Source organism: Pleuronectes platessa, chromosome 13 (genome assembly GCF_947347685.1).
Source record: "Pleuronectes platessa chromosome 13, fPlePla1.1, whole genome shotgun sequence".
NCBI classification, from domain to species: Eukaryota; Metazoa; Chordata; class Actinopteri; order Pleuronectiformes; family Pleuronectidae; genus Pleuronectes; species Pleuronectes platessa.
In genome coordinates, this window is record NC_070638.1 from 14,311,071 (window position 1) to 14,337,403 (window position 26,333).

Below are 26,333 nucleotides of genomic sequence, written 5' to 3' on the forward strand. Positions count from 1 at the left end.
CGGTAGTGGTGGTCCAGTGGAACTACAGTACAGATTAGGAACACACACACACACACACACACACACACACACACACACACACACACACACAGCGTGCGGATGAAGGGGAGGTGAGTGTTTGAGTGTGTGTAAGTTACGGTTTGCAGTCAGTGCAGTCGGCCTGTAGCAGACACTGTTCAAATATGGTCACTGGCATGCAGGGCATTCCTCCTTCCTGGATAACTGTGGCTATATTAAGATCCCCCATACACCACACACACACACACACACACACACACACACACACACACACACACACACACACACACGCACAGAAAGATACAGATATACAGCTCTAACCTGTGGCCTCAGACATAGTAAATCAATCAGAAACAAGGACTGTCACATAAACCTAAATCCATCTCTCTCTCTCACACACACACACACCAGTGCAGCCAGACTGGGACGGTGCGTGTTACTCAACCCAACAGGAATGACCCAGTGACATCATTACGCAGGACGGCCATGGTGATATCACTGCGTGCAGGGACAGGTGAGATCAGCTTTGGGAAGTTATGACGACTTTCTGTTTGTTGACAGTAAAACAAAAGTAGACTTGATCATGATTCACTGAGTAAAAACAAGCAGCGTGACTAAAAGGCTGAAGGCTGTTACCCCTTAGAGGATAGAAGCGTTTGATGGAGTGGAAAAACATGAATTGATCAATTAATGAGTCCTGCTGCTTGGAATGCAAACATAAGGAAGACACCACCCCACTACAGAAGGTTGTAGTGATCCCACATTTGAGATGTTTTGCTGTGGGAGGCCTACACGTGCATGTTAAGTGTGCACAAAAGCAGTAAGCTGGAGAGACAAATCCTTAACAGACAAATTTACCAGGGTTAAGTCCTGTGAGAACCGTGGGTATCCACAGCATCTCCAACTATTAGATACTGTACCTCCGCCAAGGAGGTTGTGTTTTCCACGCTGTCCGTTTGTTTGTTTGTTTGTTTGTTTGTCAGCAGGATTACACAGGTACTACTAAACAGATTTCATTGAAACCTTGTGGAAAGATGGGACATGGGCCAGGAAAGATCCTTTAAAATATAGGTTACTTTCATTTCTTTCTTGTTGTTGTGAACATTGTTTGGTTGTGTTTCTTTTGACATTTTCAATGGTTTTCCAGGGAATAAATCACTAATCTTGATTTAAAAATAATCTGCAAATGGAAGTTAGGATTTAATGATCTGCATTGTTCTGTTGGCTTAACTAGAAGGTGTCATTGAATTAAATTGGACTGTTGGGCCTATTCATTCTACTGAGAACCATTCTAGTATTCTTGTGCTATAAGAGAATGACTTGAGCCGTGTATGGTGCAGCAGCAAAGATCATGTCGTGACCTCAAAAGATCCACAGAGATCATGTGACAGTCAGTGTTATAGTTCAGCGTTATTCACTCAGATCTGAGCTAAATTACATTTAGCTCCGCATCAGATGTCCCCAGTAGCTGAGATCTATTCTCGCTGGATCCCAGTGGAACAGAGCAAACAGACGACTGGCATCACCAAACCTCGGCACCACTTTGGGCAGGACACACTTTTGAAGAAGGTGATCGGACCATTTTCACTGTTAAATTAGCTATTTTTTTATTTACAAGGCAGACCACACAAACAGTACAGTTACAGGCTGCTCTGGGGGAGGGGGAGGCAGTTCTTGACTGACACACCATCACATCAAAAGCTCCTGAGTTCAGAGGAAAACTAATGACACGTCAATGTCAAGAACACACTCAACTTCTACACCCACAGATACAAAAATAAATAGACTGAACACGGACTGGACACAAACTGGGAGACGACGAGATTTCCCCTCAGAGTGCGAGACGCTCTCTGGACTCGGCTGAACCGATCCCAGCGAGCAACTTCTCCATCTACAACCGTTTACACCGGTCACAGTCGCACGGTGACAAATTTGAACACTTTTTGCGATATCATTGGGTCAATAATCTGACTAATACTCTGTTAAGTAGCTTTGGAGTTCTATGACTAGTTCAGGGACATCGATATTTTACCTAAAGGACATTGAATCCTAAAGACACGCTCATGTAGGTTATGGAGTAAATAGGTGTGACGTTCATCTGTAAATCCAACAGGGGAAAGGAGGAGTCTTCACTACAGTCTGTGGGCTCCTCCGTGTTTTTTCTGTCTCTGAGTCGGGCCGTCATGAGAATGCTTTTGCTTGACAGGCAGGTACAGTAATATATTGTAAACAAGGCTCATCCGGGGGGAGCACAACATCACAGGACAATCAGATAGAAATCCACTGTATAGAACGCAAAGCCTATGAAGTTCAGTCATGCAGGATATTGATTCAAGTTCTATACATTACAGTTCTATCTTACAGGTCCCAAACAGCGACAGCTAATAAACCATCAGTCTGGGAGGGGTGGGGTGGGGTGGGGGTGCTGAGACATGGCGACAGGAGAGCAGCTGAACGTTTGTTCTGTCCAGGAAGAAGAGGCGTTTAATGGTACAGTATAAGTCCTGGAGCCACAAGAGTCCTTTACTGTTGTGATTTGCTACTGATAATTCATGTTGTATTATATCTATCCAGGTAACATGTGTGTTTTGTCTTTGTTGTTGTTGTTTTCTAATGCTGACGTCACAGAGAAGGCGATGGCGGTGGGAGGTCTGGAGCTCATGTCCGCCGAGGCTCCAGCCGGTAGGAGAGCTGTGTCAGCGCCCTCTGGTTGTCAATCACGCAGAACTTCCTGACGTAGCCCCGCACCTCGGCTTGGTTTTTGTTTGGTTGGCAAATGTCGGGATCTGACACAGCGATGGGAGGAAGTAGAGAGGAGGAAGAAAACGTCATTTGAAGGATTTACAATAAAAGGCAGTAGATAAATGTGATTAAAAAGGTGTCACTCACTGAAAGGTTGACTTCTACAATGCTTCACTTGCCGAATCGTGTTAGCTATTATACGCTGAGGAAATAAAGAGATACAAATATTGGTCGAGTGCGAGGGGGAAAAATATGACACTGTTAGGATATTGAGTATTATAAGTACAAATTATTAATGTCGTTATTATTCTAAAGAAAACTAATTTAGCCTTTTCTTTGCTCACAGACACTCACCATTTTCTCAAAATTGACCATGTTGTCAATAAATGTCTTGTTGCCCTCGTGTGTGAATGTCATATCTGAAGAGAAATAATGAGAATGAATGGCAGCCATGTTTTTCCCACAATGTTTTCCATGAGACACAGAGTTTACAGATGTACTGAGACGCGTTGAGATTCACAGGGACTGACCTTTGAGAAGGAGGGGCATGAAGGGGATGATCGGCGGCTCCAGTTTGGTGACAGTGAGTCGGTAGGACCGGTGGTTTCTGGATGGGTCCTGTTAACAGACAAAGTGACAGAGTAAAAACCTAATACATGAGATTGGTTCACCGTGATGATCAAAAACACTACTTGCTTTTCTTTCTCAGCACTGATGATATCGCGTCAGTTAGATTTTTTCTCTGAGATAATGTTTAAAACAACTTCACAGATTTACATGAAACTTGGAACATGGGCCAAGAAAGAACCCATTCAATTCTGGTGCAGATCCAGGAATTTTGTATCACTTTCTTCAACATTGCAAGATAAGGTTTTTCAAGACATTTTTATTAATCTTAATGAATAAATCAGACAGATTTTCACAAGTGTGTGCAATTTGGTGCAGATCCATCTGATTATCTGGAGCTAGCGGATTTGAAAGTGGTTGCAAATAGGGATTCAAACCCATAAGTGTGTAGCGGAAATAATATGGATTCAATAGGGAGTCCATACTTTCAGTGAATCTTCAATAGTTTAAGATCTATGCCCAAAAACCATGGAATTTGGAGTGGATTTTACAAGAATGTTGCTGTGATGAGTGCGATTCTAGTTTTCTTATGCGTTAAGAGAATTATTTGCGTCATGTGAGGTGCAAGAGTAAAGATTATGCGGTCACATCAAATGAACAGGTTTTATTTGCCCAGATTTTTAGCTACTCTATGTTTTTCTTATATTTCTGCTGTAAATTGTGCTGAATGGAACTTTTATCGGAAATCAGCTGTGTTACTCTGCATGTTCAGATACTACTCACAGTAAATAACCACATTATTATTTTGTAGTGAAGCTGAACTGACTCGTTACAGACATAATCAAAAGCCACTTTTGTTTGGGAGCTTACCATCATGCTCTCAAACTCGGCATAGAACTTCTTGAACTTGGAGGGGAGTTTCTGCCAATAAACAGAGAAGTGAGTTTAGCAACAAGAGGATGGAAAGGTGGCTGGAGATCGATGCGTTTCTGGAGGAAGACGTTTTACCTCCCACGTCTGGCTCAGTCGGCTGACAGCTGGGTTGCTCATCCCCATAATAATGGCAAAGAAGGAATTCAGGTTTTTGAACTCTCGACAGCTGCAGACAAATAAACACACGAGCGAGAAATGAAGCGAAGAAATGAAGGAACTCGACGTGCATGTGAAGCACGTGACAGTCTCCAGCAGGTCCTACTCACTGTGCAGCTATCTTGATGAACTTCTTCAGGAGCTGGACTCTCTTGCTGAGCTGCCCGCAGAGGCACACCTCAGTGACCACCCACAGTTGAACCTGGTTGAATCGCCGCAGGAACAAGTCCAAATTCGCCGTGGTTCTCCTGAAGCTCTGCCGGCCGAACGTGTGGTAGAGCAGCTCGTGCTGAGGGGAGACGGGAGGAGACGGGAGGAGACGGGAGGAGAAGGGAGGAGACGGGAGGAGCAGGAGGTTTAGAGTTTGTCTAGTGGACAGGTCCTGAAACATGCCAACTTTGGGTGAAAGGTTACATATGTATGATCCAAACTGTTATCAGACTATAACACTGTGCCTGTAACATATCGTTATCTGGTCACCACTGGCCTGAGGTAGCTCTCAGTGTGTATGTGCACGTGTGATACCTCATGCACACAGCTGAACAGCTCCCAGTCATACATGGTCATCTGGTAAGCCAGGTCCTTAGAGCTCATCAGCTCAAAGGTTGACATGGAGCCTGCAGTGGGGCCCTCCTGCTCCGGGTGAGGAGTCTGAGACACACACAAAGAACAGAAGCACATGAAAATTCACAAGCATAACAAATATATAAATAGTTAGAAGAGGTTCACACACACATCGGGACACATTGACACATGTAGTTTTGTCCAAGTTTGCAGTGATCACATTTCCAACTCTACTTGTATTTGATGTGTAGGTTCTTTGTCCAGTATGCTTTCAAATATTGCCCCAAAGCAATAACTACTTAATACTAATAGTGCTATAAACCAATTCAATCAAAATGTCTTCTTACCAGAGTGCTGAGCTGTCCACGAGAACAGGCAAACAATCGTCCGTTGATGCTCACAGTCGAGAACACTGACACGTCATTTGGCTTCAACATCAGTTTTTCTGTAACATAAAGGGAGACCACTCAGCTGCAGGACCCAGATATGACCCAACATTTACTTAAACACACTTCAAAGATCCTGGATCAGTTTTTAAGATACAAGAAGCTGCTGAAATGACAAACGAGCAGTGTTCTTACCACCGGCCGAGCTGAGGTGGAGCAGCACCAGCTCCTCTGTGGTGCAGAGTTTGTCGGCCACAGCAGCAATCACTTCTCTTCCTGTTGCTGCCACGGCGACCCGGATGGTTGTGTATGTGTGATCGCTGCAGTAGACCTTTAGTAGGACTACACACACACAGACAGACACACACACGCACACAAAACAAAAACAAAATACATCCTGAAATACAGTTACATGGTTTGCGATCACATCTGATGAATTAATCAAATGTCCAAGATGAAGATTCATTTATCCAGAACAAGCAAAACAGGAATACAAGTCCTACATCAGATACAATGAGATCCTAGTGAAGATTTGAGTTTTCTCTACGTACTGTCGTCCTGATTCCTAATGGGTTGTTTCTTTTGCAGCCTCTCCTCTCCGTTGCTGAATTGTCGTAATAGGGTTTTCTGTCAAGGTTACAAAGAGCAGCTTGTGAGTATCTGCATCACTATGATGCAGCATCTTCTAAAAACACTGGTCTGAACGTACCTTTTTCGTTGCTTTGGCTTCTTCTGAACTACAAAGTGAAAGAAGTGTAGAAATAAAGATGCAATGAACATTTAGTTAAATGAATTTAACTGGGGTTGAAACATAAAACACGAAGAGAAACTTTAACGCTTTTGAAAACCTACTGTAATTTGATGATTTTCTCCAGGTCAGGCACTAAGTCTTTCAGAGCTCGCAGCACCCGAGAGTCATTTGATAGACTTCCGTACAACTCCTGCACAAAGGGACGGAGAGAAGGAAGCACAGTCATCACATGTGCAAGCGGTGTGATTTACTACTTTTGAAACTTTGCTCTGGTTTACCTCCAGGAAGGCGAGAGCGGCAGGTTCCTCCTGCAGCAGGTACGAGTGTGTGTTGGCCCAGCGCAGGGTGATAACCAGGGCCCTCCTCTTACTGTTCACTGCATACTCCAACCTCTCCTGCTCAGAGCCGGGCGGAGAGGGCGCATGGTAGGTGCACACCAGGTTAAAGATGAATACAAAGATAGATTGTGGATGGGACTTTGACCCAAAACAAATTCAGGCAAGATTGGTTTTAATTAGTTATTTGATGCTATTAGAATGGAGTGAAACGTCATGATTGACAGGTGAGACTGACTTGGTAAAGCACGTGTGTCATTGCGACCTTGCTACTGCGGCTCCATCCCAGATTCTACTGTGAAGACTCTGCCTCCAAAGATGGCAGCGCTCGTACTCTGGTATATTTTGGCTTCATTTCCAGAAGTGGAGACATGTCGTCCATCTTTAGAAACAGTCCGTGGCTGTTATAAATTCACTTCAGCGCATCCGTCAATAAAAATGAGGGCAGTGTTTATTGTTTATATTGTGTAATCATGGTTGCAGCCGCTGTAGAACACAAGTAGCTGAGCACTAGTGGCACTTCAGTGACTAAGACAACGAGAAAAGACCTTCTCGTCTGGGATTACAACTTGTTACTATGGTGTGAGGAGGTGAGGAGGCAGCTCATTAGTGCTGGATGGCAAACTGCTGCTTCAGCGCTTCCACAAGCAGAGCTGCAACCGGCACCGCTGACATGCTGTCAACAGAACATGTTGGCTGCTGTTCTGATATGTCAGTGCACTTGATAAGTGGGTATCACTGATATAATGTGAGTTTTAAAAGGAACGTGCCGAAAGTACCGGGGCAGCAAGAGCAAGAGAGCGTGAAGGCAGAAAGGATATTGTGCCAAGAGCAGAGGACAGAGCTGGCTGTTGGCCATGAAGACACACTGCATGAGGACAAAATCGTCCACCGCTGGGTCTGACAGGAGAGGGAGAGAGGGAAGAGAGTCAGAGGGGAAACAAAGGAAATGAAGTGCAAGAGAATTAGGAGGATAAAAAAAGATTGTGAAAAAAGCCATTCCTCTTATTTATCCAATCTTCCATCTTTAACTGTGATGCTTTTGATTTCGGGCCTGCAAAACCTCTGATATGTCTAACAACATCAGTGTTTGTAGGTTTAATTAAAGGATTCATTTGTGGGTAAATAAAAACCCAACCTCACAGTGTGCTAATTTCATTAAATAAATCCATGGCCTACAACATGATATCACAATAAATGACCTGGGCTCAACAGAAATGTGATGTTTCAGAAGGAAAAAATGATAGTTGAACAATATGAGGAGCTCTCAATATACAGTTATATCCAATGTATGACACAAGATATCCTCAACAACCATCTTTTCAAATCGAATCCATAATTTCCTTCTGGCTACCTGGATCATTGTGGTGTATGTCCATCCTCATGGTCTCCAGGAAGTGCTCCAGAATCTTCTCTGGCATTCCTGATATCACAGTGTACCTTCAACAGTGTCGCAATAAAAACAAATCAACACTTTAAAATCAAACTGTAGGAGGGATTAGCACATTCAGATTTTTTGTTTACTTCTAGCTACATCAGTATGAACATTTGTTGGTTCTACATGCGGACATGTGCTTCTAGACACACACATACTTGATGCTTCCCATGGTGGAGGCTCGGGGACTCTTCTCTAACACCAGCACGGCTTGTTCGTGTTCTTTCAAACGCACCGTGTTGGCCTCCACATCCTGCAGGAACAACAACACACAACACACAACACACAACACAGTGTCACTGCACGTCAACTAGGAAGCTAACCCTCTCTGCGATCACGCTGGTGTGATCAAATCAAGTTGTGTGTTCTGTGCCAAGTAGAAAAACGTGTTTGTCATATAGGCAATGTTGTGCTCAATGACAGATGTCAAATCTTAGCAAAGGGGGAAAAAATTGATGTTGCGTATGAAAGCTTATTCGAAAATGTGATTTGCATTTAGAGATATTCTGCATTATCTTTTAATCCTATATGATGTGTCTTTGAGCATTATTAAAAGCACCATATAAATTAAATGTATTCTTGTTCTTTTCCATCTTCTTCTTCTTCTACTTATTTTTATTAAAGTATTAAAAAACAGCCAGATTAACCATGGGATTCTAAAAGGTTACATGTAATACAGCTATATACCAGTGGGGGGAGACAACCATTGTACAGCAGTACCAGACAGTGCAGCATAAAGCTTTGACAGACAGAATAATATAATTTATAGGATTTTCCTTTCATTTAGAAGGAGTACAGTGGATACATCTAAATTTTGATTTGCAGGTTGAAACAGTTGATTCATTTCTGACTCTGTGAACCCTTTGGATTAATTGGATGCTGTGTGTGTGTCCCCACAGAGTCAGGACAAAGTCCAGCTCTCACCCTGAGTATCCTGTTGAAGTCCTCCTTGTCCACACGCAGGAAGTGGCAGTTGTCCTCTCTCAGGACAATGGAGGCAGCTCGAGGTGAATCTGTGACCAGCGCCAACTTCCCAAAGTCGTCACCCTCGTGGAGTGTGCACACAACACCCTGAGGCACACACAAACACACACACACAGACAGACACACAACAAGATATAAACAAAGCTCAAACACAAACAGCTCACTAGTTATCAGCCCTGAGCAAAAGTCAGAAAGGAGCCGGAGCACTTAAGAGTGGGATGAATCGTGTTTGTGTTTACATATGTGTATATGTATGTGCAGAATACCTTTGTGTATGTACAGTCAAATTGTGATCAACGTGTGCACACATGAACACGAACAGTGAATGTGCCTGTCTAGTGGTTGTGTGGTGTGAATTTGTGTATGCGGACAATCCGTGAAAGCTATTTAATCATAAGATGAGTCACAAGCAGTTTCTACTGGTGGTTCCCGGCCTCACAGGGAAACACCAGCAAACTGCTGCTGGGATCCATTCAGACACAATGAGCAGCAAATCTTATCAGGACATGCAGAGGAAATATCATCTAATGAAGCAGAAACCTGGAACAATGCAAATAAAACGAAGAAAACATAAACATGTAGGTGGGTGAATGCATTCAAGCACATGCACACACACACACACACCTTGCCATAGATCACCACATTGACTGAGCCCTTCTGGATGATGTACCATGATGTGCCCTCCTCTCCTTGGTTAAACACTGGAAGATAGAGAGGACATGTACACATGTGACTAAACCTCTTATTCATCCTGAACACCAGAGGACTTCAAACTGCAGGCGCTCTCTCCCCCGGCGGAGGAGAGGAATATCTAAACACTCAGACATGATACACATATTTTTGGATATTTTGGAGTCTGACTAAAAGTTCCTGAGGATATCTTTATCTCCAATGTTCATCGCAAACAAGTGTCTATAAACAAATTGGGACATCACAGGATAGAGATGCTCATCATACCTCAGGTGTCTAACAGTATAACAGGAAATAATGAAAAACAGGAAATGCCAATTCAGCATGCTTTAATCCCAATGTGTAAAAATATCAACATATCTTGGGAGTGTTTATTTAGTAGGTGGGTGTTCTTTACTCTTAAAATTGTTTTTGCTTCTCAGCCCACGCATCTGGAATAAGGTTATTCTGTCTGGAGCCTACAGCAAAACCGCTACACAAACAAAAAAATGCATTCAAAGTGAAAACTCACACACGGTTCCAGCTTTTGCATGCGACTCGAAAATCACAACGCTTGCCAGTTCCCTCTTCACCTGCAAAGCACAAAACACAGTTAATGGTGGTTAATGGGACGAGGATCGCCTGTGACACATACTTCTCCCTCAACTCTTAAACTCCCCCCAAAAAACTGTGCCATGTGGTACTGGTGAGTTAAACCAGCACTGTGCCTTTAAAAAGAGAAGTGTAGCCTCTGGCTGACTCACAGTGTTGGAGAGGTGACCTAAGGCCTTGATGTGAAGCAACTCATCGTAGATGATCTCAAGGTCATCTCCTGTCCTCTGACCAGGCCTAGGGAGAGAGACACACACACAGACACACACACACACACACAGGCGCAGGAGTTAGTCAGAATGAACTCACCAACATCTCATGCATGCACTACACCACTAATCATGCCGAGGATATTGCAGATGACACATCGTAATGCTAAAGTGGTTTGAAGAATACTCACTATGATAATACTGTATAAAACATTCAGTTCATCAAATATGTAGCATACGGTTTTATCATCATGTGAAATGACACAGCTATATAATGGTTTTAGATTCGATTTGGTTCTCTACAGTATGAATGAAAATATTGCCATAGAGGAGTTAATTACATATAAAAAGCAGCAGGAAGTAGGGATGGTGACATGAGCTTCCTTAATGTACATGAATATATGATATATATATACATATCATATATATAATTATATCAACTCGTAATGTGTTGCTAGTGTAATGTAAATGCTGCACTGCAATCGTCTGACTAACGATTTCTTGAGGATCATGCGCAGCAGGGCATCGGGGCCAATCTGAGCGACGAAGAGGATGGTCTCCGGCAGCTCCTCCTCACTCTCCCTCCTCTCATCCTCACTAGGCAACGGCGTGTCCTCCTCGTCATCATCAAGAAAACGGTAGAACAGGTACTTGTCCTGGAAGCCAAGCTCCTGGTCCACTGAAGTGCAACACGACAAGAACACACGTGTCAAAGGAGACATGTAAACATTCAAACAGAGTCGTATCTTCTTTGTTTTTTATCATCTCGAAACGTCATTTCAGAAATCATCTTTGAAGTTTGTGAATCTAATCTTTATTTTATATTCATCCTTTAAAACTTCTAATTAAATTTGCCTCTGGAATCATTCTAACACTCAGATTCAAAACCCTCAAACCATGTTTTACTCTGAAAGGCGCTAAATTAGAATTTATGCATTAAACAATATGCAAAGTAATAACCATCTGATTTGTGGCAGAGGCTTGGGAAGTGGCTTGCAGTACATCATGGCAACTATGTGAAGTAAGTAACTTAACAGCATGCACCATGATGAGAAAGTCATAAAAACAGCCAAAGTTTTACTTACCATGGTTTAGCACCCCTTCCTCCAGCAACGCCTGCCACATCCCGACAGCGTGGGACCGTGTGAGCACACATGCACTCTGCAGCACCAGCCAGTCGACCAGCTCTGTGCCAACACAGCACTGTCTGCAGTACACACGAAAACACACGGTTACACAAACAGTAAACTGCCAAGACAATAATAGCAGCCCATGTATTTTTAAATAAAAATTCTGTAAAAAAAAATACACAGTCTGTATTGTTGTAGACAACCCTACCTGTAAGTCTTGAGGTGATACTTCCTGTCTCGGATCATGTGCGGGGCTCTGGACAGGATGGCGTTACGTAGAACCTTCCCGGCTCTCTGCAGTTTCTCTGAGGGAATCTGCCAAACAGCAGGAAGGCAGAGTGGGGGGGTGTTAATTGGAATCCAAGAAGCAACACTCACAATCTTTTATTCTTACTCTGTGCTGCAACATTTATGTAAAACCATTCTTAAACCACATCTAAAAGACTAGAATTACCACCGCGCTCTCTCTATACCGCCAACCAGTGCATTTTAATCAAGAGATATTTTTTCCTAGATTCATATATAGGGTACTGTGACCTTTAACCGCTGAAATACGATGAATTAATCTTTGAGTCCAAGTGACAAGACAAACTTTAGACAATCAGTTCAAGAAGTCAAAAACCTTTCAGTGATGCTGCTGTGACTTTGACCTTTGAAAATCCAAATCTAATCAGTTCATCTGTGAGTCCATATTTGAAAGGATTCTCTTGAGGCGTTTACAAGGACATGTGGACGCAGCGCCCCCTGGCTGTCCCTCCAGCACTGTGTGTTTTAATGTTTGAACGTATATGTCTACATGTCCGTCCCATTTATAGTCGCCAGGTTCTGCTTGACTTTGACCTTTGACCTCAAACTTCTAATCAGGTCATCCAACGTTCGTGCCCGATGTGTCAATTTACCAAGTTAAATAGATTCATGTGACAGACTAATATTTTGGAGAAAATGTCAGTAATACAATAAAATGTAATCCTTTTGATTATTGACATTGACTTTGATTGACGTGCTGCAAGTGATATATATGAAGCACTCGAAACAGGAAACACTGCACATACAGTGCCTTGCATAAGTATTCACCCCCCTTGGACTTTTTCCCATTATGTACTGTTACTAACTGGAATTCAAATAGACTTAAATAAACTTTTTCCCGTTTGATCAACAAAACATGCATAGTACTTTGGAGGTGCAAAATACATTTTATTGTGACACAAACAATAATGAGAACAAAAAAGTTGACATCTGTTGTGTGCATAAGTATTCACCCCCCTGTGTCAATACTTGGTAGAACCCCCTTTCGCTGCAATTACAGCTGCAAGTCTTTTGGGGTATGTCTCTACCAGCTTTGCACATCTAGAGATGGAAAGGTTTGTCCATTCTTCTTGGCAAAAAAGATGAAGCTCAGTCAGATTGGATGGAGACCGTCTGTGAACCGCAATCTTCAAGTCTTGCCATAGATTCTCTATTGGATTGAGGTCTGGGCTTTGACTGGGCCATTTTAAGACATTAACATTCTTTAATCCAAACCATTCCTTTGTAGCTCTGGCTGTATGTTTAGGGTCATTGTCCTGCTGGAAGATGAACCTCCGCCCCAGTCTCAAGTCTTTTGCAGACTGCATCAGATTTTCTTCAAGGATTTCCCTGTATTTGGCTCCATCCATCTTTCCCTCTATTCTGACCAGTTTCCCTGTACCTGCTGAAGAGAAGCATCCCCACAGCATGATGCTACCACCACCATGTTTCACTGTTGGGATGGTGTGCTCAGGGTGATGGGCAGTGTTGGGTTTTCGCCACACATAGCGTTTTGCATTGAGGCCAAAGAGTTCAATTTTGGTCTCATCTGACCAGAGCACCTTCTTCCACATGTTTGCTGTGTCTCCCACATGGCTTCTGGCAAACTCCAAACGGGATTTTTTATGGATCCCTTTCAACAATGGCTTTCTTCTTGCCACTCTTCCATAAAGGCCAGATTTGTGGAGTAGAAGACTAATAGTTGTCCTGTGGACAGATTCTCCCACCTCAGCTGTGGATCTCTGCAACTCCTCCAGAGTAACCATGGGCCTCCTGGTTGCTTCTCTGATTAATTTTCTCCTTGTCCGACTCTTCAGTTTGGGTGGACGGCCTCCTCTTGGTAGGTTTGCGGTTGTGCCATATTCTTTCCATTTTCTTATGATGGATTTTATGGTGCTCAGAGAGATGTTCAAAGCTCTGGATATTTTTTTATAACCTAACCCTGCTTCATATTTCTCCACAACTTTATCCCTGACCTGTTTGGTGAGCTCCTTGGTCTTCATGATGCTGTTTGTTCAGTAATGATCTCCAACAAACTCTGAGTCCGTCACAGAACAGGTGTATTTATACTGAGATTAAATTGCAGACAGGTGGACCCTATTTACTAATTATGTGACTTGCAAATGTGACTTGTGAATGCAATTGGTCGCACCAGATCTTTGTTAGGGGTTTCACAGTAAAGGGGGTGAATACATATGCACTCAACACTTTTCAGATTTTTATTTGTAAATAATTGTGAAATCCATGTAATATTTCCCCCCACTTCCAAATGATGCACTATTTTGTGTTGGTCCATTACATAAACTCACGATGAAATAAATTTTAATCTGTGGTTATACCATGACAAAATGTAGAAAAGTCCAAAGGGGGTGAATACTTATGCAAGGCACTGTATAAGCAAACACCCTGCAGATCACACCTGCAGCTCAGACAGAGGAGACCAGCAGATGTGTACACACACACACACACACACAAGTGCACACACTGCTATTGAAAACAACAAAGAAAGGCATGCTAATTGAGCAGATGGGATCTTTCTTCTATCTGCATGCATTAGTTAGCATTAGCATAAGTACAGAGGATCACAGCTGTGAGTCCTCACTTGTCACTTCACAGAAAAAACACACACACCTTTCAAATGTCCATTCTGATATTCTGATTGGTTCACAAACATGTGCGTACGCGGCGGTGCTCGCTTTTATGACAGTGTGCTCCGGTTAAACTAGGTTCTTATTATCATGCTTTTCTAGCATACATACAACATACGTACTAATCAAGTAGCTTCACACATCACTAACCTACTGGCCGATATAAATACATATTTTCATGCTGAGCTGTCAACACAGATATTCTCACACAAGTACATAGGCCTCGAGGAATCAGAGACAAACTGAGGCTGCCCAGCCCCGGTGGTTTGGTTCATTCATGCTTCGTGTTTGCCGGGAGGAAAGACCCAGTTCTCAAAAACCAGAGCTTATTTCAAGGATACTGTTATCATTACTTCCTACACAAAGCCAAGACAACTGTGAAGCAGAGTGGGTGGTTACCTTGTTGTGAGCTCTGTTTGCAGAGTCGGAGTGAATGTTGTCCTTGTCTGTGAGTCCTGAGGAGCAAAAACGGGCATGAGCACGGTGCATTTGAAGTCTTCTGCAGAATACACAAACCATTTATTAAATCGCTTATTTGCTAAATGCTAAAAACATGCAGGGAAACAACCTGCACGATGATTAGGTGGAAAGGAAGTATAGAGGATCGTAAAAAAGACGTCGGAGAACTTGACACACTCTATTCATTAAATAAAACATGAAGAACTCCTTTTTGCTTTTCAAGTAATAAGAGCCACATTTACAGTGTTTCTTTTATTTCAGTGTTTGTGTTCATGTTTAATGGACTGTATATATTTAGTGCTTTTACAGTCTCACAACCACTCAAAAGATGTTAAAGTAAAAGCCTCATTCACCCATTCACAGACACACTCATACAGCTGTTTTATACAGAGCGTTTTCTCTATCACACACCATTCACCCACTGTCGTGTGTGTGTGTGTGTGTGTGTGTGTGTGTGTGTGTGTGTGTGCGTGTGTGTGTATGTGTGCGTGCTCACTGTCATTGTTAGATCCGCTCTCCATCGCTCCATAAGGGGGGGCCAGCAGTCCAGCCAGGCTCTGACGATGCTTCTAAAAGACAAAAAAACACACGGGCACTTTCAGCCAGTGTCAGATTAATAAAACATTTACACCTTAACTGTTGCGACGGGTCAATTCTACCACATCTTCTTCTACAAAACGTCAAAGTCATTACGTGTCGACACAAAGACACACACACACACAGACACACACACGACCAGCAAATACCCCTCAAAACAAAGCCCTTTGTACAACCAAGATCATTTACATGCAGAACAACTAACATTATATAACACACAAACACAAACACACACACACACACAGCATTTAAACCGGGGTTAATGAGAACAACCGATGCTGCTGTTTGTACAGATGTTGCTCTTACAGCTGTTATAAATAATAAACTGTGTTTTCATTTCTACAGCAGAGACATTAAATACATACAGCAGGTAATTATGAGCCTGAAAGTGCCACTGGTCATCTGCAAGGTCATTACCAAGCAACCCATGCCCTCTGAGGACACACACACGCACACACACACACACACACACACCCACACACACACACACACTGAGAGAGAGAGAGAGAGGGAGACAGAGTGGACGTCTGTCCTCTGTTCCCTTTGACACAAACACCACTTCTCTGTAACCAAGACAATCAGATGATTGACCAGAGCCCAATATTACAGACAAATCTATCTCAGGAGGTTTCAATAACAAATACTGAAAAAACAACAACAACAACCTACATTTATACAAAGTATGAAAACTGAGAGTGAAGGACTATGTTCCCCACATGCACAGCCCAGCTACACAGACAGTGGAGGAGCAGGACTCACCTGAGGGAACACACTCAGCTGCCTAGAACCCCAGAGAGCTGCCCTCTGCTCCGCTACAACCCACACACACAGGACAGCATCCCGCTCAAAACAAGCTACTCTCTCTATTTCTCTCTCCTCGTGTCACACAATCGCCTCAGTGTCTCTCTCTCCGTCTCCCGCTCTCTTTCTCTCTCGCCAAGAACCGAACCACTCTACCCCTGGCAGGTTACCACGGTGATCCCGTATGACTGGGCTGCTCCGGTGGTGAAAGAGAGAGAGGGAGGGAGAGACGGAGAAAGCAACCAGAGGAGGTGAATGAAAGGAGTAGTGAGGAGGGAGGGAGCGAGGAAAAAGGAAGGAAGCTGAGGGAAAAGACATTGTTATGGAAATGTTATTCTCTTTTACTTCGTATACCTCTCTAGACCAGGAGGACAGTAGACAGGAGAGCTGAGTACGATTATCTTTAAAGTCACCACAAACTTGTGTTACAGTTACAAAAGCACAGATGTCCTGTACAACAAGGGCCAAGTCTTCCCCTTCATGCTTCACACTTTTACAACACTTTGATTTGCAGTCATGGTCGGCTGGGGGTGTTGAAGCAGGACCAGAACAAACAAATGGGTTGAGAGGGCCAGGTTACAGTATATCCTACTACACTTTAGTATACTATGTAGTATACTACCAGAAATGATATATGTATAAATAGACTTCACTGCTAGTGAACGTCTGTTCACTAGCAGGATTACGCACAAACTACAGGGTGGATTACAACTAAACTTTAATGGTCAGGAAACAGCCCAATTTACTGTTGGTATTATTGTAACATCAGTTGGACACATGCATCTGCAAGATTAATTTATTATGGCCATTCCTAGATTTTGCAGTAAAAACATTTACAGTTGAAAATGGTAAATGGTAAGTTACTTCTCATACAATCAAATGTTTCAGCTTTAATGTTTATACTAATTAAACCCTCAAGTATGAAAAATAGTCTTTGTTTATTTGTGTGGACTGTGCCATCATAAACTTTATTGTAGTCATCATCAGCTCAATATTTATTTTTGTCAGTGAGTTATGATGTTCATTAATTTGACTGTGATATTCAGCAGCTTGTGTCTGTTTTAATTGCCCACGTTACAACTAAGGAAACGATTCCTGTTCAGTTTTATGTCACATTTTATGATTATTTTGCCAGAATTAATAACGTGTGCCTTCTTCAAATGACTTGCCCAGGGTTACAAGCATTTGGAAACCTAAAGGTGAATCTTAATTTAACGTTTTGAATGATTTAACACAGACAGTTTGTGTTCTCATCACAACCATACACAACTCTCCAGGATGACTAGGATCTCCAGCTTGACCTGGGACACGTCCAAGAGCGATGAATGTGCGTAGACCAGCCAGGCAACACATCCGCAGACTGACACACTGTTTACTTGCACATATCCATCAGAAAGAACAAGCTGTTGTACATCTACACCCTGTTCATTCACCTCACTGCCACTTAGTGTTAGAATTATGGAGCGGCGCTTTTTTCTTTCATCCTTTCATCAAATACATGACTAAATTCATCCTGAGGCTTTGTAGCACTCACCACACACACGCAGACACACACAAATTAAACCCAAGCACTGACACACACACACATGCACACAAACATCCTTTTAGTATGAGCTGAATGAAATCCAAAGCAGGACAACCCTGGGCTATGTTTTCTGCTTCATGTCTACTGTCCTGAAATAGAAAACACAGTGACAGACCGAGTGCACTTAGGCGACAAACAAAACACTACAAGATGGCTGGCGCCCACGCTTTCATAATCACTTGTTGTCTTATCTTGCTTTTATCATTTCCTGTGGAATTAAATGGAATTTATTTTCCTGTTAATTTATTTAGTTATTTAATTTAATTATTTTGAAGACGTCATTATTTTTATCATAATTATTAATTTAATTAAATAAAATATACCATAGATTATCAGAGCAGCAAATCAAGCCACATATGCCTCATTTTTGTTTTGTTTTTAAACATAGGGAATAACAATAAAGTTGTCCGACTGCTTTAAAGTTAATGATGTGTTTACTAAAAGTATCCAGGTGGATTTGGAGTCTGATTTTGAGGTGCAGAGCTGTCAAAGGAGGACACAAAAAATCTATGTTTTGCCTTTAATAAGAAATAAAAGGACCACTTGCAACTGTATTATATTATGTTGTCACACTAAGTTTAGAGGAATGATGTATACATGGAAAAACCAAAGACAGAAACTAAATTGGTTTTCAATCTAAAAGAAAATGGAACCTTTCAGATCAGACAATGTAGGATAACAGATTGAATAAAGCGCAGAGCAGAGGGTCTGGGTGCTGACTGGGAAGCAACAGTGAAGTGACCCCCCCCCCCCCCCTGCTCTGCCAGGACTTCCTCTCCCAGTGAGACCCTGTGAATGGAGATGGTGACCTCAACCAGGAGGCCCACATCTGAACTGCTCATTGTGAATTTATTTATCTCATATACAAATGTGTCTAAAAGTGTTTTCATGATTTAAGTTATATCTGTAATGTGCCAATATGACATTTTGGTCATTAGTTTCTGAAAAATTTGATCCTATTGACTTTTGTAGCAGCAAAAGTACATATGTAGGAACTAATGTTAATTAGTAGAATGGAAGAAGCCCAGAGAGGTTACATTTTACATTTTTTGGCAGCAGGATTATGGAAAAACTGCTGAACAGATTTCCACAATATCTAAAGATATAAGAGCATTCAGATAATGAAGATGCAGGAATTCTCTTGAACATTGTGAGAGCATTTTTTGACATTTTTATCAATTTCCCAGGGAATAGTTCATGGATCTTGATGAAAGAAATCGGACACATCTGAGGGACTTGGTTATTACTGATATTTATGAGCATGTGGAATTAGGTGCAGATCCAAATCAAACATTCGGATCAAATGATTTTAAATGTGGTTTCATAAGGGGACCGCTGGGAGCTGGTGGAGGTTTTTGCTCTTTTGAGAAACATTTTATTTACACTGGATTTCTGTGCAGTGACCTCACAACATCTGCCACGAGGCAAGCCAGGATTTGACATTTTAACTGCGACCGCTCAGGATAATCAGCAGATTATGAAAAAAATGTATTCTATCTATATCTATTTATTAAAATAGTCATCTACGCTGGCTCAACGACATTTCAAAAGATCCCCTCAGGCTCCTGTGTAACTGCTTCTCACTCCAACACAGTGAAATAGGCTCATATGAGTCCATAGATACCTGAGCCACACATCATGATTGGTTGGGTGCATAATGCTGCAATAGCAATCCAGTGCCACACACACACAATGTATTTACACCATCCCTTCTCTCCCTGTACCTTACACAACTCATTGCTGTATGTCACCTGAGGGGTGTCTCCAATAATGGGAACAAAAAGCAAAGTTGTAGTGGACAGCCCTCTTGTGGTTAAAAGCACAATTACAATGCGTGTTTGTCTCGAAAAGGAGTCTAACAGAGTGAATGTGGAATCATGAAGTTCCAAAGTGTATTTAACTCTCTCTCTCTCTCTCTCTCCCTCTCACCTCCCAGAGGCTCTTGAACTCCCTCTGCTCGATGCGCAGCAGCTCGCTGGTCTCTCTGCTGACGATGGTAGCGTGGCGAGGTGTGTTGTCCAGGATCGACTCCCCGAACGCCGTCCCAATCCCCAGTGAACAAATAGTGACTGCATCCTGCACGCAAACACAATGTTCATCTGTCAGTGATACGGTCCTGTTTTATACCAGTATAATGAAACACTAAACTCACTGAGACACTGGTGCAGTGATAATCATCAATACGTCTAAGGTTTGCTTAACATGGACAGACACGGTGAGCAGACGGATTAATATATGGAAATGAATGCAAATGAATTCAAATATGAGAGGCTACTGTAAGGAGAATATCTCTAGGTGCTGGAACTAATTGGACAGGCTAGAGAAATGTAAACACACACACACACACACATAGTTTATCCACACTGTACATTGATTTAGACAAATACTCTGCATGCTATGGAAACCTTTGTTCAGTTGTCCAAACTGTCATTTCATATCTAGCCACAGAAACTAGGCCAGTGGTGGCACTTTAGGGCGACATACAGTGCATGAAAGGGACATTTCACAATGGGGAGGCTCCTTATCTCGGTCTTTCCCGGAGAAACAAATCCTCTCCCGCTCTCTCCCTCTCTTCGCCCACATGTCCTTCTCCTCCTCTATATTTACATTATAACCCTATTTCCAGGCTCTCACATTAAGGGTATAAAGCCAGGCCCAGGGCACGATTCTCAATGGACTTGTTTTCTGCACCATGGTCGATTTGCTGCGGCGTATTTAAGCAACTGAGAGACATAAACTAATGTAGTAAAAGAAAGTCGGCAATAAAGGGAGTAGTGTAGGACCAGCCCTCTAACATCACCTAGAGCAGCCTGCAGCTTGACAGAGAGGGTTATGAAAGAATATAGTACAAGGGGGAACAGGTAAATTGCAGCCATGAGGAATAATACATTTTCTAAACAAATCTGCCATTGGTGTCCATGAACCAAGATTCATTTCAAACTAATCACAGGATAAACACAGAACTGACACACAACAGGAACAGACGGGGAGCAGGTTATCGTGTCTGTAGCTCCAGTCTGAGCAGTAAGAATTGAATTCGAGGATGTTACCTGGTGGTTGGCTGTTTCTGACACTTTAACATCCAGGGAACCCGAGAGCACGGCGTACCAGCTGGTGCCGATGTCTCCCTGTCGAAACACTGCAAACAGTGGAGTAACAGCGTGTCAGAATACATTCAATACAGTAAACCAGGACAGACATATCACTGTTAGCATGTGCGTTTGCATTATACGGAATAACCAATCCAGAAAAGATATAAATTCATCTTTACATTTTCCAAAATATGTTTATTTTGAGTATTATTTTTCAAATTCTACATATTTTGTGTTTTGTATTTCTTGAGATATTTGTGACTAAAAGGAAATCTAATAAACTGTTTCAAATGGTTCCATGATGACATCTGGAGTCATTGCCATTTCTTTGTGACACTCAGATCAGCTGTTATACTAGTATCAGAAATCTTTTACTACCTAATATCTGTAGAGGATCCACATTGGTCCAGCTCTACAGTACAGAAACCCCCAGAGGTCACATCCTCTCACATTTGCATGGTTTACATGGACACGTGAATTAGCCTGAACCCAGTGCTTTGCATTCCAATGCATCCCACTAACAGCTCTTAGAAGAAGAAGATCTTCTGCAGCCCGACTTTCATTCATTTGAACAGAAGAGTATAATTCTCTGTAGCGTAGCAATGTATCTCCTAATCCAACTGTAGTGTGTTTGTGTGTTTGTGTGTGTACGTACACGTGATGCCTTTCTCCAGGCACTCGTAGAAGGCTGAGGCACAGATCTGCACCAAGAGCGGAGACGGGAACCTCCGAAAGGCTTTGACCTCTCTCAGTCTGGTCAGGATAATGTCCACGTCCTCTCCTGAGCGCTCCGAGGGCCTGTGCACAAACACCAGTAGCTCTTATATTAGGGCTCAATTATACATCAGTGGTGTTTAACTGCATAATGTAACTTGCTCACTGTGATGGAGGATAGGAAATCAATCTAAAACCTATAGAGTGCTGTGGAATGGGCTTTGTTTTCAATTTAAATATTTGCAATTACCAGTGAATATGTCAAAACATCACAAATCGGTGGTGTACTATTGCTGTTTACGGATTTGTGTGACTGTGTGTGTGTACGTGTGGTTCATTGTTCAGTCTGGTGCCTCAGCGATAACAGCACAGAGCCGCAGGCGTTACTTCGCTTGGCTCAGACCCCCCACAGGGGTGTGGATGCAGGATCTCATTTGTTCGGCAGCTATTTCTAATACGCTTAAATCTGAGCACATAAGAGCGCGTCACTGCTGAAAATCTGGGCGAGCGCACACAGACACGAGGGAGCACACGGAAGTTTCATCTGAGAGCTTAAACGTTCTGCTCGGCAATGTGGTGGAGGAGAACTACAGAGCGGGGGGGGGGGGGGGAGACTAAATCGTATGAGAGTAACACACGCTGCAGTTAGCCCCATTCATTCACTTATTTCCCCTCTGCTCGTGACTCAGCCTTGCACGTGTGTGTGTGTGTGTGTGTGTGTGTGTGTGTGTTCATACAGAATAACTAATGCAGCGTGGGCTCTTTCCTTCACCGACAGGAGGCTGTCTATCCCCAGTCCTCCCTCAGCTCCTTCCTTCCCCCTCGATCCCAGCTTTCTTCTTCTCCCTCTTTTTCCTCTGCCTCCGCTAAATATTTCTCTGATCTCCATCTCCATCCAGACTTGCAAGATATTTGTCAGGATGAAGGAAATGAACAAGTGTCTCCCTATTTTCTCCTCTCCATTACTGCCACAAACTGTGTGTGCCCCCTCCCATCCATATCCTCAGACATTAATCAAGCCATTACTATCCCTTTATTTATGTTTCGCAAGCTCACAGGCAGAGGTGACTCCCTCTTTACCAACATGCACATGTGCATACAGAGATAGACACACATATACTTGTGTTCCAAAGCAGCAGATTGTCCTCCGTGGCTGGGACGGTGCTCCCAGATAAACAGACTGTGCTTAAAGGGCTGCACTGCCAAACATGTCTCCCAGTCCCACAACATCTGCCATTACAAACAGGTCTTTTTCTTTCTCTTCCTGTGTTTCTCTCCTTTTATTCTTGTCTCTGACTCATCCTCCCATCACCCACCTACTGCCTCGGTGCTCCAACAGAGAGTCGTATCCCACAGTGCACTGGGTTAATGGTTTCGACAGGGGGACTCCCACTCTGTAATAGGGAGAAACATGGAGGTTGACTCTGCAGGGTTATAAGGACAGCACCAGCGCCACCCCTCCACCTCTCCGTCTACAGTGAAACGGCTAAGATCTGTCAGTTTCGATTTTCTGCTCAAAGCCTCGTTGTTTTGTTCTTTCTCTTTTCGTTGTCATGCATGCGCTCGCTCGCTCCCTGCCTGTCTGGTGGAATCTGCCTCGCCCGTTGGCGTACAACCAATGTGACCTGAGAGGTGTTCACCTTATCCCCCTCTCCCTCCCTCCATCGCCCTTCTCTCTCCTCCTTGACTTCTCCTTTACTCCGCCGCCCTCCCACAGTGCCCATGTCAGCAAAGATCTCAGCTTTCAACCACAAATTATGGACACACACACACACACACACACACACACACACACACTGCAGAGGAAACAGAGAGACACCAGAAGGTTCTTCAGAATATTTTAGGAAACCTCCATCTGGGGAAGTAAAACAAATATAAATCAGTGTTTCCAGACAAATAAATCATTGGCTGAGCAAAATGTCAACACAAACATGTTTCCTGTTGTGGCAGATTAAAACGTTACTGTGGCAGAGTTCTTTCAACACCAATCTGCCTCGCCACTAACGACCTGAGATCCTGTTAAAACACTGAATATTCATCACTGTATACGCCACTCACTCTTCAAAACAAGTCTTCAAATCCCTCATCCAGCCCTTGACATCTTTGCAAATTATCCTACATGTTCCATGGAGGAAACACTGCGTTTAACTTGGAAGCCTAATGGGTTTCTATCCTGGTATCTCGTCAGCAAGTGTGTGTGTGTGTGTGTGTGTGTGTGTGTGTGTGGGGGGGTATGTGTTGACTCGGCTGTCTTTTACCTTGCTGGGGCGGCACTGAACAGAACAAATCAGATCTTATCTCACATACTTCACACTCACTTGCAATAAATGTCTTCGGACAGATACATCAGAGTGGGTTGTCTCTTAACCTCATGTCTTCCACCTCACTCCCCCCCCCCCCCCCTCCCTGCCTCTAATTCCTCACTTGCTCACATCAACAGTCACTGTAGATGAAAGATCCCAAACACACACAGACACACACAGACACGCACACACACACACAGGCCGCTGGATATTGATTGATTAAGAGGCGCGTATAGCTAAGGAGAAGTCGGTGCTCGATAATAACATCCTGTCCGGGCTCCGCTTCTGACTTAACCGGCTCTTACTGACACCCACTGCTTATGGTCTGCATTTGATTTAAGATATATATATATATATATATGTATATATATATATATATATATTGTTCAGTGGTTGACGGATGTTGTCATCCAAAACTCCAGATTTGTCAACAGAGCATAATAAGACACACCCATCACACAATAATATTGTGGTCATTATATTTTACAGAAATCTAAAGCTGAAAAATAAGCTTTCGACTGATCATTTACTCAATCGACAGAAAACCTATTGGCATGAATGTTCATTTTAAGTCTTTACAGAAATCAAAAATGCCCACGATAGTAGAAGGTTCAGCTTCTTAAGTGTGAATATTCAGTGATGTTATCTTACTTTAGTGAACTGAGAGGTGTTTGGAGAGGCCACCGTCTCCTTGTGCTTTTTTCAAATTTGCGGATTAATCCAAAATCCTAATAATCTTCTGTCGCAACTACTTTTTATGAATGACTAAATAGACGTGCATGCACCCACTCGTACTCCAGGTGAGGATGAGCAGACAAGATGGTAGCTCCTGGTTGCCAGGGGTAACACGAGGATGTGTCACAGTGAGGTGGGTTCAGAATGTGTGGGTGTATGAGCAGTGGGGTGTATGTCTTAGATCATTGATTTCTCTTTAGGTGTGAGATGTATCATCTGCCCACTTCCAGTAATTGGTGCACAGTTGCCTTTTCATTGAGTCATTGAAAGCCAGTCATCTCTATTGGATACCAGGTATAAACCCTTTTGTGTCCACAGAGGCTCAAATCTTGCAGCAGCCATTAGACGTTGATCTTCATCCTGTTAAATGATTGGTTCAGGTACTGCTACCTGTTCAGTTCAGTCGGAGCAGACAAACTGTGTAATGTGGGGGAACTGTGCCTCTGTGTGATGACTAACGCACACGCCCCAGTGGTGTGTTCGTTACGGCGAAGCGGTTTGATTTGAGCACACAGACATAAACCATGTGCGCCTCATCAGCCATCTTCCACAGCACAGACGTGTCAGTGGACCTCGAAGCCACCGACGCCTTTTTGACCGGGGAGATGGGATAAGAGGGGAAAAGGTGTGAGATGATGTTGCTCTGCAGCTTTTGCCATTAGTCGATGAGGAGTGTGCATCCGCTGGGAACCACGGGAGGGTTTGACATGACACGATATTACGCTATTACTGCGCGCACACACACACACGTATACGCACACACACGCACGCAGCAATCGCCGGTTCCCGATGAAACACGTTGACGCGGATGAATGAAGGAGAAACCAGCGGGGTCGTGTGTGGAGCTGCACCGCGGAGCCGACTCACCTTTTATCCAGGCAGCAGATCCACTCCGCCGCAGGAGCCGGGGTGGGGGACGTCTGCACCGCGACCATCTTCCCTGGTTGGTGTGTGCTGATGCTACCGGAGGAGGCTCTCCCGGTTCGTCGGTGGTCGTTACTGGATCTGAGCTCCCCGCCCCTCCGCTGCTGCTGCTGCTGCTGCTGACGATGATGATGATGCTGCTGCCTTTACCCAGGCATGCAGATGACTTGTGTCAGTCTGCCTGAGTGGGCTTTGTGAGGGCAACTGGAGGGCTCACACACACTAACATACACACACATACACACACACTGTGGTGCATGCATCAGGGAGATACTAGACATGTTACTGTCTGTACGGCCAAGATGATTCAACGTGTCAGTAGTTGCAGGAAAACCATCGTTGCTATCTGTGCACAAAAACACTTTGGTCTATTGTAATGCAACAACTGGAGAGAATAAAGATGTTTCACCACACTTCAATACTGTATCACTGAGGGATCAATATTTTGGAGATGAAAATATTCATGAACATTTATCACAGTATATTCGTCATGCCTTCTGAGTCAAACAGGTGTTGTTAGTAAGACCAAAATGTAATTGGTCTTTTAACAACCACATGGAGTCTGGATCTAGCTTCTGAGGCTTCTTCCGGTTAATGAGGGAGTTTTTCTCTTTTTTCGTGCCTGGAGATCATGGATATTGTGATTTGGTGCTATAAAAATTAAAATAAAATTGAATTCAATCCATAGAGAACATTTTG

At 43.2% G+C, this 26,333-nt stretch overlaps 1 protein-coding gene across 3 annotated transcripts; it reads right to left on the minus strand.

The window, feature by feature from the left end:
• Positions 1 to 2,676: 2,676 nt before the first annotated feature.
• Positions 2,677 to 25,645, minus strand: LOC128454606 (rap guanine nucleotide exchange factor 4). Of its 3 annotated transcripts, none has more exons than XM_053438040.1 (30): positions 25,578 to 25,645; positions 21,614 to 21,756; positions 20,917 to 21,005; positions 19,796 to 19,942; positions 15,380 to 15,452; positions 14,860 to 14,879; positions 11,700 to 11,806; positions 11,447 to 11,568; positions 10,857 to 11,040; positions 10,305 to 10,389; positions 10,073 to 10,133; positions 9,496 to 9,572; positions 8,812 to 8,958; positions 8,046 to 8,140; positions 7,832 to 7,892; positions 7,274 to 7,380; positions 6,396 to 6,546; positions 6,219 to 6,307; positions 6,076 to 6,103; positions 5,918 to 5,993; positions 5,562 to 5,708; positions 5,328 to 5,425; positions 4,942 to 5,067; positions 4,527 to 4,705; positions 4,336 to 4,426; positions 4,198 to 4,248; positions 3,291 to 3,378; positions 3,115 to 3,179; positions 2,908 to 2,962; positions 2,677 to 2,804 (listed from the first exon to the last, which is right to left on the minus strand). In XM_053438040.1, exons 1-30 carry the CDS (start codon positions 25,643 to 25,645, stop codon positions 2,677 to 2,679), a joined length of 2,958 nt encoding a protein of 985 aa, XP_053294015.1. The 3 variants fall into 3 exon arrangements, with proteins under 3 accessions (XP_053294015.1, XP_053294016.1, XP_053294013.1); XM_053438041.1 differs by having other exon boundaries at positions 7,274 to 7,352; positions 7,807 to 7,892; XM_053438038.1 differs by having other exon boundaries at positions 7,274 to 7,352; positions 7,807 to 7,892; positions 14,824 to 14,879.
• Between the last annotated feature and the right edge of the window lie 688 nt (positions 25,646 to 26,333).

Coding starts and splice junctions, on each gene's coding strand:
- LOC128454606 (XM_053438038.1), bottom strand. CDS start 25,645: ATGGTCGCGGTGCAGACGTCCCCCACCCCGGCTCCTGCGGCGGAGTGG. Junction 9,573..10,072: donor TGCAAAAGCTGGAACCGTGT/GTGAGTTTTCAC, acceptor TCTATCTTCCAG/TGTTTAACCAAGGAGAGGAG. Junction 5,068..5,327: donor GTGGACAGCTCAGCACTCTG/GTAAGAAGACAT, acceptor TGTGTGTCTCAG/ACTCCTCACCCGGAGCAGGA.